The sequence below is a fragment of the Lactuca saligna genome, chromosome 4 (genome assembly GCF_052625555.1).
Source record: "Lactuca saligna cultivar CGN05327 chromosome 4, ASM5262555v1, whole genome shotgun sequence".
Taxonomy (NCBI): Eukaryota; Viridiplantae; Streptophyta; class Magnoliopsida; order Asterales; family Asteraceae; genus Lactuca; species Lactuca saligna.
The window spans coordinates 100,962,610-100,975,174 of NC_136420.1; the positions used below are offsets into that span (position 1 = coordinate 100,962,610).

The following is a 12,565-nucleotide window of genomic DNA, read 5'->3' on the forward strand; positions in this document are numbered from 1 at the left end:
TGTTGTTGTGTTATTTCTTTGCTATGTTTCTATCCTGGTAGTTAGGATGGTATATGTTAGTGACCGATTAGGTCGGTATCCTGTTTAGAGTATGCTATGTATGTGATCTGCTAGATCGGTTGTATGATGATTAATTGTTATGTGGTTATATGTTTATGTGCACATGGTTGGTTGGCTGGGGTTAGGTTGAGGCGGGTCCTGCTTTGTGCTGTAGGCCAACATACCCAGGGCGGACCGGATATCCCGAAGGCCCAACGAGCAGTCCGAATAGGCTGTAGGCCCCATGAGGGCGGACCAAAAGTGCCAAGGCTCGCAGAGTGGACCAGGCCAACTGAAGGCCCGGTACGGGCAGACCAGTCATACTGTAGACTCAAAGAGTGGACCAGGTGGGTTGAAGGCTCGGTGCGGGCGGACCAACAACACTGCAGACTCGATGGATATGGCTAGACTCGATGGATATGTTTTGTTATGATATGGCATGTTATGTGTATGGTATATGTGGTTGGTATTTTGGGGGTATCTCACTAAGCTTTCGGGCTTACAGTTGTGGTTAAATGTTTCAGGTATTTCAGGAGACCGTGGCAAGACAAAGGCGTGATCGTACTACTCCTCATGTTTATGTTTTCTGATATGGTTCTGGGAAGACTCTGATAATAAATGTATTGAAAACCTTTTTGTAATAACTTTATGAAATTGGGTTGTTTTTGAAAAGTTTAAATTGGCCTGAATCTTATGGTCGTTACAATCGGGAAGCTTGAAAGGTTCGGATCAATGCAACACGATATACCATGTATTAAGATTGGTTATATCAAAAAGGGTATTCTACCCCATGTTTGAAGTGTATTACAAATAGAGAAGTTGAACTTGTTATAGCAGAGATACATGCATGTATATGTGGAGCACACTCAGGATCAAGAGTAATTACTCAGAAGATACTTCGAATAAGAAACTTCTAGTTATCAATAACCACCGATACAAATTCTTTCATCTAAAAATGCCACGACTGTCATATACACTCAAACATTTCGACACTCCCACCAATGGCCATGACATGTGTTACTATCCCATGGCCCTTCTTTCAATAGGGAGTTGACATTGAAGGACCTTTTCCCGAAGCACCAGGAAGAGTAAAGTTCTTAATACTAGTTATAGATTACTTCACTAAGTGGCTCGAGGCAGAAGCACTAGTAGTAATCTCTAGATAAAATATGGCAAGGTTCGTATGGAAGTAGATAGTTTTTCATTTTGGTCTACTGCACACGATTAGCAGTGATAATGGGAAACAGTTTGTAGAAAACCCCTTTAAAAATGGTATTTGGAAAAAGGAATCAAACATAATTTTAGTTCCGTAGCACACCCCTAAGCGAATGGCCAAGTGCGAGTCATCAATAAAAGTCTGGTTAAAGGAATAAAGAAACGATTAGGGCGAGAAAAAGGAAATTGGGTTGATGAGTTACAAAGTGTACTATAGGCCTATCGAACGACAGTGCAAACACCAACCAAGGAAACACCATTCAACTTGGTGTATGGAATAGAAGCAGTCATTCCCATAGAAACAATGGTATGGAGTACCCAAACCAGAGCTCCTCAAGAAATCGCACACAATGCAAATTTACACACGAACTTGGGTATGTTGAAGGAAAGACGAGCCAATGTCGTCATATGACAAGATGCTTACAAAATGATGACAACCATATACTATAATGCTAGAGTCAAAGGTACAACATGCAAGATGGGGGGGGGGGGTTGACTTTCTTTCCATTATTCCATTTTTTGTTACAATTTACAATGCCAAACTCCAAAATAAACACACACACTAATGCTAAATACACACATACAACCATCCTTATGGTGGCCGATGGTGGTAAGTGGTGGCGGTGGCTATTCTTGCTTTTCCGGCTAGATAAAACACACAAAAACAATGGAAAACACACCCACACCCACACACGATTTCGATTTCTTCAAGAGTCCACCCACCCACCTGGCGACTCACGGTGGTGGCAGCAACTGCTTTACGATGGCAGCGACGTCGTAAAGAGGAAGGAACGACGGCAGGTGGTGGGATTTGTGATGACAGCCACCACCTCACGGTAGTGGCGAGTTTCTTGAGTCTTGGCCTAGCAACACACGACCACACAAACATGTTCGTCGCGAGCCCAACACCAACGCACACCCGACCGCAGCCACACTCGTGGTAGCACACGACAGTTAGAGAAGAACATCAGCCGCAACAACCGCTCGTAATGGCTGCTACGACGACACTGCAGTAGCAGAAGAAGACGAAGGAGGGCACGGTAGTCCAACCGATCCATGGGAGTAGCAGGTCACTGGTCTTTGCGGTTCACAACTTTGTTGGCGGAACATGGCGGAAGAAAAATAAGGAGACACAGAGAAGCGGCGCAGCAACAACATGACAACGACAACAACTCTATCCGTCGAAGATGGCGGCTTGGTGGTGGGAGGCATAAAGGGGAGATGACGGCTGATCCTCTCCTTTAGGGTTAGGGTTCCTTAAGTCTATATACCCGATACCCTACTAAAGTCATTGCCATAATGGAAAAAATGGTCCATCTCCACCAATATCCTTTCAAAATAACTCCCATATTTACCCTTTAAACCCCTGCATTAAAAATCCATTACAACCTACGTACAATATTTACCTAACAGACCCTGCCCTAAAAAATCTTTTCATACTAAGTCCATAGTTTACCAAACAACCCCTTAGCCTCAAGAATTTCTTCAAATGAAGTCCTAAAAGTTATAATTTAGTCCCTACCTTCATAAATACTTACAAAGTCAATCCGAAACTTACACTTTTAACCCCTAACTTCTAAAACCATGACAATGAGCTCTTTGAGACCATCCATTGATATATAATTATTATTTTAGGGCTACTATTCGTTCATTAATTTATTTATTTATTTAAATAAACGGGGTGTTACAACTTGCAACTTCAGAAATAAACGGGGTGTTACACACACACACACACACAGAGAGGAGGGTTCAATTGAGAAAGAAAGGTTGAAAAATGGGGGAATGAATCTAGGCTACTCATTTCGAAATTTCCTCTTAGGCGCTCCACCGTACTGGACCATGGAAACATATCATATTCATATATGAATACATATATGGATATGTATATTCACATATGAATAAGTGTATTCAAATATGAATACATATATTCATATATACGAATAAGTAAAAATGAAGTGATTATTCATATATTAATATAATGGTAGTGGTTGGTGGCGGAGTTGGTGGTGGTGGAGGAGGTGGAGGTGGTGGTTGGTGGTAGAGGGGAGGTGGTGGATTCGTATATGAATACACTTACATTTGTATTCATATATGAATATTATTAATCCCCAGTCATGCCAGTATGACAGAGCATTTTGAGGCAAAAATAATGATTGGTTGAGAATGATTCCCATATTCTCAACCTTTTTTATTTTCTTAACTGAACTTACATCTGTCTTAAATAATGGGACCAAGTTAGAAACATGAGGTGCAATGACTCATGTTTGAATGTTTAGAGTAGTTTAAAATAATTTTTTGATTTCATACCCTTTTTTTAAATACATTTTTGAGAAAATATGTTTTGATAAAAAATATTTTCAGGAATAAGAATAATTTTGACGCGATATGGAAAAATTTGAGTAATGAGTGTAAGATTAAACATATGACATATTTAAAAAAAGAAGATTTAGGATTATGAGTTTATGATACACTACTAGAAAACAACCCTTTAATGACGCGTAAACAATGACACTCGCTGATAGAGGACGCGCACTTGTGCGTGCCCTAAAAAATAATGTCAGTTTTGCAAAATTTGAAGGATAGAGGGCATGCATTTGTGCGTGCCCTAAAAATAACGTCTAACAAAAAAATTAAAAACACGGAGGACACCTATCATAAAAAAGCGTGTCGTCTAAAACTGTCGCTTTATATTTTTCTTTACGAAGGCGCATTTTCTTAGGGTGGTGGGGGGAATAAAATACCAAAAAATTAAACAGCCCGTTGATGCATCTCCTTCTTCTTCTTCTAAAATCCTCTACCAAAAATCCCTAATAATCCTTTAAGCAGTTTGTCTTCCTTTCTCTCTCTCTCTCTCTCTCTCTCTCTCTCTCTCTCTCTCTTTCTTTCTCTCTCTCTCTCTCTCTCTCTCTCTCTCTCTCTCTCTCTCTCTCTCTTTCTCTGTGTGTGTGTGTGTGTGTGTGCAAGCCCTAAGTCGCCGCCACCACCAACTTCGAACCTCATAATCTTTAAGAGTTTGAAGTGCGTAACCTCTTCCTGCTAGCAACCTCGAGCCCACCTCACCTCACCTCATCGAGACTGCAAAGACTGCTCAAGTTTACAAGCATTTGTTTAAGAGCAAACCATTTATGGATCCTCATGCTTAGAAGATTACGATTAGTGCTCGTTACATTGTGTCTGTGTCATAATTACAAGGAGATTAGGGTTTTGCAACTTCTCCCTATCGCCATCTATGAACTAATGAAGCCATATATAGGTACGATTCAAGCGTCGTGTAAAGTACAGGTGGTCGTTCCTCCTCCACAATCAATGTATACACATAATATGAGGTAGAAAGGTCAGTTCGGGGGTTCCCCACTTCACCTCCCTTTTACAATAATCCATTTTGAATCGGAAACTTTTCATTGTTATTTTAGATTTGAGACTCACCTTTCATCATAAATATGAGGTAGAAAGGTCAGTTTTGGGGTTCCGAAACTATAAGGATGAAATTGGAGGTTGAAGATCAAAAATCGAAGATTGATTTGGGATTAGAAGTCGGAGGTTCATGGTCAGATTGGAGGCATTGAAAATTAGGAAACAAAAATGGAAGAGGCATCAGATTCGAATATTATTCTCTTCTTCTTCTTCATGTATGTGCCCTAGGTTTCTTTCTCTTACTTTATCATTTTCTTATTTTAATATGGGGCTCTCGGCATTCTCATAAATTTTGAGATAGCAGGAGATCTATGAGAGATCCAATCCGATATTTAGTAAACAACTAAAAGGGATAGAAATACAGTCATCAAGGGTTCAGAACTAGAGCATCATAGCTGAGCAGCCACTTAAACAACATCATTTTCCAAATACACTAAGCCATACCATAGCGTGCCTAAGATTGTGTGGGAGTATGGGTGAGATCATATATAAATATAATACAGGGATTGAGTGTTTATTTATGGCAGTCTAAAAGATGTTTTGTTTCTAGCTACATGAGTTTTTGATTTTTTTTGTGGGAAATGTAGAACTGCATAGTGTGTACCAGGTGTTTGTAAAAATGCAAAACCATAAAGGAATTGAAAAACTAAACATCTACATGATTTCTTTCTATAACAATAGTTTTTTTACAGGGCATAAGAGTTCAATGAAAATTTTGGATAAATATCAGTTTTTAGCTCTTTCTAATGTTGTTTCAACTAAAGGTAGATAATGGTGTTGTTCAGTTTTGTAGATAAGATAGAGAAGAGGATCCTTGATCTTGAATATCAGCATATAACTTGCTGCTGGCACATACATGCATATAAACTTGTAAGAGGACCCTAGGTAACACCAAAGATACAAACACTATAAAGATATGCAATTGAAGATTTCATGTTATCTTGTTATTGTGCTATCTGTTTATATTTCTACAATGGTCTTGAATTTTTTTTTATTTTTTTACTACCTTTTACCTGGCAGCAGCTTTGTTGGTCTTTTTTCTTAAATGTCATAAATGATTAACTTGTTAAATATGATTACAATTTACAAAAAGTATTAAAATTAAAAGAGGGAGAATAGCTTCTCTCTATTACTTAATAAAATATAATTCATATTTATTCTTAATATCTCTCTCTGTTACTTATAAATTTTCTTGGTTTACATGTGGTTGTAGAAACCCTACAAAGATTACATGTGGTTATAGTCCTCGTGGAGCTGGATGGCTTTTTCAACTAAAAATACATCTTAGGTAAAAGAAATTATATTTTTACCCTTTTCCCAAGTGTTTTAGATATTTTTTAGTAAGCAAACCATTATACCCTTTTGTCCATCTAAAAAAACTATTTTCTCTAGTTACCGATTTTAGTATCTATGTAAAATAAAGAAAAGCACAACACACTTTCATAAGTTTATTGATTTAGCCACTTGACTATGCATATTTGGCTGCCAAGTGGATGGAATTGAATTCCATATTTGTTGGATTTCACCCTTCCTAGGATGGGTGGAAAGAATTCAATTCCATTCTTCCGTTTTCATTGAAAACCAAAATTCCCTCATTAAAATTTATAAGTGGAAAAGGATAATTTGTTCTTTCTTTTTCATGGTGAATTCCATTCCCTTTAGGTAACCAAATTTCTTTTATTTAAAATGAAAAAGAAAAAAAACTTATAAGATAATAATTATTTTTAATTTTTAATGATGCATGTGTTGTAGCTATTAAAAAATCTCTATCGTACAAACTAGAAGAGGCGTGTAGTGCGATGCCACTTTTCAAAACAAGCAGTGGCATCCTTATTTAGGAGGCACCCCCCAGTATTCATTCCTCTACATTGGCCAAATGCTGGAGACAGGTTATTATATTGAATTCCTTGATTCCAGGTATTAATATATTGGCCAAATATTAATGCCATGAACAACTGATCGATTCCAAGGTGGGTGTTAACATTAGCATAGCGGGCAGTCTCCATGATATTTTTATTTTCCCTGAAAAAAAATGCAAATTGAGTTCATGTTCAAAGATAAATGGGCAGGTCAGTAGGGTGGGGTTTGGGTCAAAGTGGGTTGAACAATTTTTAGTAACTCATAAAATACAAATTAAGACTTTGACTTTGCCAAAAGCCATTTTCCTGCATTTCTTTATTTGTCTCATTTTTGGGAGTTCCATATGCCATTTATGCTATTTCAAAAATAATAATATATATTATCAAAAGGGACCTGATGTCATTTTTCAACCCTTAATGCATTTCAGATTTTTTTAGTATTTTAATTCTAGTTGTGTGTGACAACTATATTCACGTAACATAGCTAGAAGCAAAAGTCCTTATATTTATATATTAAATATAATAATATACTTTGAAAGGTCCCTGTTAACAATATAAAATTACATAAATGGTCGATGTCTAACAAAATTTAGAAAAGTGGTCTAGGTTTAACTTAAATTAAATATTAAACATGATTGAAAATTTACCATTTTAACCTTGTAAAACGAAACCCACATTTTATGTTCCAGATAACAAAATAAAATCCTACCTCAAAGTTCATAATAATCATTTTTAAACCCACATGATTAAACATTCTAAAACCATGGTAACCATTTCAAATTGTGTTTTATGAATGGGAGTTTTGAAGACAATTAAGCAGGTTCCTACTACTTTAGATGTTGTAATTACAGAAAGGCCCCTTAGATGTTGCTCAAATTTGGACAATTAGTGATGGACCTTGTAGCTCAAATTTACAAAAAGGCCCCTTAGATGTTGCTGTTTTGAAACACTATACAAATGATAAGCGCAAAGATGTAACAACACTTGACTGGAATGTGAGTCTTTTTAAATATTTTTTTTCAACTTTTTACTTTTTACTGTTGCATCTCATACTTATAAATGAAATTTGTAATGTAGGGTGATGGAACTCTACTTGCAACAGGTTCTTATGATGGGCAAACCAGAATATGGAGTAAAGATGGCATATTAAGCTACTTTTTTGCATTTTCAATATGGGTTTTTTAAAATAAAATTAAGTTAGGTTTATTTATTATTTTAGGAGAGCTGATGAGTACATTAACAAAACATAATGGGCCAATATTCTCTTTAAAATGGAACAAGAAAGGAGTCTATCTTTTAAGTGGCAGTGTAGACAAAACAACAATTGTATGGGACATTAAGACTGGAGAATGGAAACAACATCTTGAGTTTCACACTGGTATTGTTTCTTTCTATTTATTTTATAATTTTTGTTTTTTTTATATTTAATTTAAACTTAAAAAAAACTGCAGGCCTGCAGCTCCTACTGATGTAAATTTATGTCTGTAAAGTTGGAGATAATCGACCAGTAAAAACTTTTGTGGGCCATCAGGTTTAACAAAAAAAAATATCTATAAATTGTTGTTGAAAGATATTATGAATTATGAATTAATTATATGTGAATGTTACTTACAACCAAGGTGAAGTGAATGTTACTTACAACCAGGGTAAAGGTGGCAAAGACTTTTGACTTCAGCTTGATGGGCGCATCTTCTTGATCTTGTAAATATGTTCTCAACACACTGATGCAAGTATTTTATCTGATTCTTTCTTTTACAACAATAGGCTTTATAGATAACAGTTTAAGTAGAGTGTGTTTAAGTCCTTTTTTTTGCAGACATTTCAAAACAAACAACTTGCTCATGTTGTGAACGTGAGAACACTGGACAATCTTATCACAAAGCTTTTGCTTTGGCTTTTAGACAAAAGGGTTCCAAGGATGGATGATGGCAGTCAACTTCTGAATGCCTTAAATGTTTTAATGCTAAAGATAGTGGTGAGATATTTGGGTTGTAAAACTTGTATAATTACTACTTATATTTTCATTTGTAGTAATTTGTTGTGTAAATGCAGGATAATTCAGAGAGGACATCATCATTTATGGTGCTAATAAGTCTCCTAAAACCATTAGACACTTCTAGATGGCCAGCTCCACCATCCAATGAATCTTTTGCTACAAGAAATTCAAAGTTCTCTGAGTTGGTTGTCAAATGCTTGATCAAACTTACAAAGGTCTGTCGGTCATCTTTTTCTTACTTGCTTTCAATAGTTTACTGCTTTTCGGATTAAGTCCATAAGAAACAACACACCGCCTCAGCTTGCCATCTTTAGTTACTCTTCACATTGATGCATGCAGGTTCTTCAAAATATGACATATGAGGTGGACCTTGATCGTATCCTCCAAAGCATTCATGTGTATCTCCAAGACCTCGGGATGGAAGAAATCAGAGGAGGTTTGTATTTACTATATCTACTCTGTCTCTATGCTATGATATCTCAAAGGAAAATTGTTGAGCCTAAAAATATCAAGCATACATACTTTATTCCTTGTACACAATAATATACACAATAATGTAGTTTATCTTCTACGACTACCTACTATAATGATGCACTTACATTTTGTTATCCATAATCACAACCAACTTGTAACTAAACCCATAATAACAAGCAACCTGTAAGTACATTCTTTTACACACAATAGGAATGTAATTTTGTTTTTACTATGGTGTAAAAGATATAAGTACGTTGCCCTTATTAGTAGAGAGAGAGAGAGAGAGAGAGAGAGTACATGAGCATGTTGATATATTAATTACTAAAGTAGAATGATTTAATTGGGGTTTGTTGTTAATATTAATATTATAGAGCAGGAGCGGATGACAAGCCTTTGCGGATGGTGAAAACGGTTCTTCATGAGCTTGTAAAGCTTCGTGGGACAGCAATAAAAGGTCATCTTTCCATGGTCCCAATTGACATGGAACTCCAACCCATAATCCTTGCCTACATCAATCATAATCTTCAGGTATGCATCTATTCTATTATCTCTTTAATATTATGCATTATCAGCATCTTATTTATTATGTATTAATTGTAATTGTTATATGAACATTGTTAGACATTGGCTGCTACCCGAATGTTGACCCCTGTTGGTCAAACTCGTTGGGGTGATTCCATGGCCAATTATCTAATGCCTGCCATGCATTCTGCAGATGCCCAATTGAAGGTCAGTTCCATCCCCTAATAAGATTTTTTCGGTACAATACTATGTTTGGGAAAGTAGAAGTAGGAATAAAACTGACAGTAGAATTGTTTAAGATAAGTAAAATGAAAATACAATTGTGTAGGAAAGATTTAAATAAATTCATATTTGTATTCTTGTGTTGGCATGGCATGGTAGCAAGAACTTTCTGCGATATTCAAGAAAATTGGAGACAATCAAACATGCAGTATCGGTCTATACGAACTATACCGTATAACACAATTATACCCACAGGTTTGATTTGATCTGGTCATTTTATTTTTTGTTAAATCCAAATGTTTTGTTGGTTGTTAAGGTGGTTTAATGGTTGTTGACACATGATAGGTTGACATATCTATGCTCCTAGACCTTTATGTGCTACTGTTAATCATGCATCCCTTTCCTCTATAAACCAATTCTCTTTTTGATAATCATGAAAATGCAAATCCTGGGGCATATAGTCCTTTTTGAATTGGAGTCTTTATATGTTAAGGTAACATAACATATCTATTTATTGTTGGAGTCTTTATATATTAAATACATGCAATTAGAATATTGACACCTTTACATGTAATGTGTATTTAAATAGTAATTTGTATGATCTTGTAGGACCTAGATGCATTCACTGCAGCTATTGTTGTGAGTATTGCCTTCTCTTTCATTCCTGCTTTGTTAGTTGTTGCTATTATGAAGGTAGGTCACTCTCCGGTTGTATTTTTCACATAATTGACAAGGAGCTGTTGTATCTATTCAGACTAGGCTTAGAGCAATGGTTGCAAGAGATAAGTTCAGAAGAAGAAGAAACAAGGCTGCAACTATAGTTCAGGTACTATGGATGAATTATGTTTGTAAAGTATTTAAGCAAATGATTAGAAACAATGGTGAATTTGTACAGATTAGTTAGCAACTTGCAGGTTGATCTTGAATAAGCAAAGGGGCAATAGATTGTATTTTTTGTATATAATTCGTTTGTAAATTTTTGTTACAACTTCTATTGATTTGTTTTATCTTTCCATGGAACGATTATTTGTATGACATTAAATTTATGCAACGAATTCTATTTTTTGTATATGATATTTTATTTTCTATTATGAAACATTAAATACAAATTTAATTTGAAAATAAGCAAATCTAAAAATAATATTTTTTTAAACATTTAAACTTATGATACGCAAAAATGTGTGTCGTCTTCAATTATGACATGGCCTTTCTTGACAGGGACTTTCTTGATACGCATTGTGTGTCATTAATACGCGCATCGTAAGGTTATGACACGTGAATGCGTGCCGTCTTCCTTTATGACAGGGCCTTCCTTGATACACATTGCGTGTCGTAAACGCGCGTCGTAAATGAGCGTCGCAAAAGCGCGTCGTCTCTCTTTATGATAGGGCCTTCCTTGACGAGCATTTGTGCGTCGTCTAGGCCTTTTATGACGCGCAATGAGCATCGTAAAAGGCTGTTTTTCTAGTAGCGATAGGTTTAAGGGAGCTAATATGTATAAAGCAATCTTAGAATTCAATGGTGTACCTTTCCTTGAGGTTGATATCTTAGGATGAAATCTTGGAGTAATATCTTGGATGGATGATACTTCGTTTTGATATATTAGGATGTCATTGATGTTTTAAATCTTTGATTTTTATCTTAGATTCAAATATCTCTGACTAGTGAGCATGACCATGTTCTAGCCAATTATTAACATATAAATGCTGCAAATCTTGGGATAACCTCATTTGAGGATTGTTCCCTTGGGATTTTCTACATCCTTGGGATATCCCTTTGGCTTAATTTTAACATGTCAATGTTAAATGTGTGGGTATAAGTTCTTGGATGTATGACACATGTATCTCATTCCATTGAATTTTTCTTAAGTTCTAACAAATGGTTAGTAATATGGAGGTTATAGTTACTAAAGTGTAACTTAATTTCCACATCATTGGACTATGTGCATCCAAGAGAGATGTTTGAACCTAATCTTATATAAAGACGCCAATCTTTAAACCTTAGAAGGTATCTCGGATATCTTGGATCGTAGGGGGTGATCAGCCCGTAAAATCTTGGTCAAGATCTTTAGTATCCGCAAAACAAAGATCTTGGGTGAAGGGCGGGTGTTAGCTTGGCTGCACCCTTTTGATGATTAAGTTAATATATGGAATAATAATGTATAATTGACATTTAAAATTGGGAAGGAAAACGTACCTAAATATCTTAGACCAAGATCTTGGATTTAGACAAAATAGGTCTTAAGATGTATAACATTCCAGGATCTTGGTAGTATTTCACCATCTAGGATGGATAGTTAGTATGCCTCCTTTCCAGCCTCTAAATCTACATGTTAAGGACCTTCCTATTTTGGAGCAAGTTTCCCTGCACTATGTTTTACTATATTTTGAAACACCTTTCTACCAAGGAAGAAGTGTTTGGTGATGCTGATGCCAGGAAAGACAACATGAAAAAGCTTTTGGTGAATGAGTTTGTGATGAACGATTTAAGAGCTTTAAAGAAGATATAAGGGATGGAGATTTAGAGGGATATAAGATCAGGATGATTATACATATTTTAATACACTGAGAAAGTCTTGCGGTCGATTTATTGTGATTAGCCCAAACTTGTTGGTATTTCTTTGGCGGTTTGAGGCAATCGGGGGAAACCTCATTAGGAAGTGTTGGAGTGAATCTTGTGACACTTGAATGAAACACTTTATGTTTGCCTAGTGCAAGGTACTAATGCACAACATAAAAACTTGTTTGGATCGATAGACTCAGACCATGAAGGTGAACTAGAGATAAGAAGATCATTGGCGATTGGTCTGGTTCAGAGTCTTGCT

The 12,565-nt window shown here is 36.0% G+C and overlaps 1 protein-coding gene across 1 annotated transcript; it reads left to right on the forward strand.

Moving 5' to 3' along the window:
• The first annotated feature begins 2,310 nt into the window (after positions 1 to 2,310).
• Positions 2,311 to 10,002, forward strand: LOC145039980 (protein MOR1-like). The gene is made up of 12 exons (XM_078987974.1): positions 2,311 to 2,481; positions 3,240 to 3,335; positions 7,379 to 7,522; positions 7,605 to 7,668; positions 7,747 to 7,894; positions 7,979 to 7,997; positions 8,344 to 8,502; positions 8,580 to 8,738; positions 8,863 to 8,959; positions 9,371 to 9,525; positions 9,619 to 9,726; positions 9,901 to 10,002. Exons 1-12 carry the CDS (start codon positions 2,311 to 2,313, stop codon positions 10,000 to 10,002), a joined length of 1,422 nt encoding a protein of 473 aa, XP_078844100.1.
• Positions 10,003 to 12,565: the final 2,563 nt, after the last annotated feature.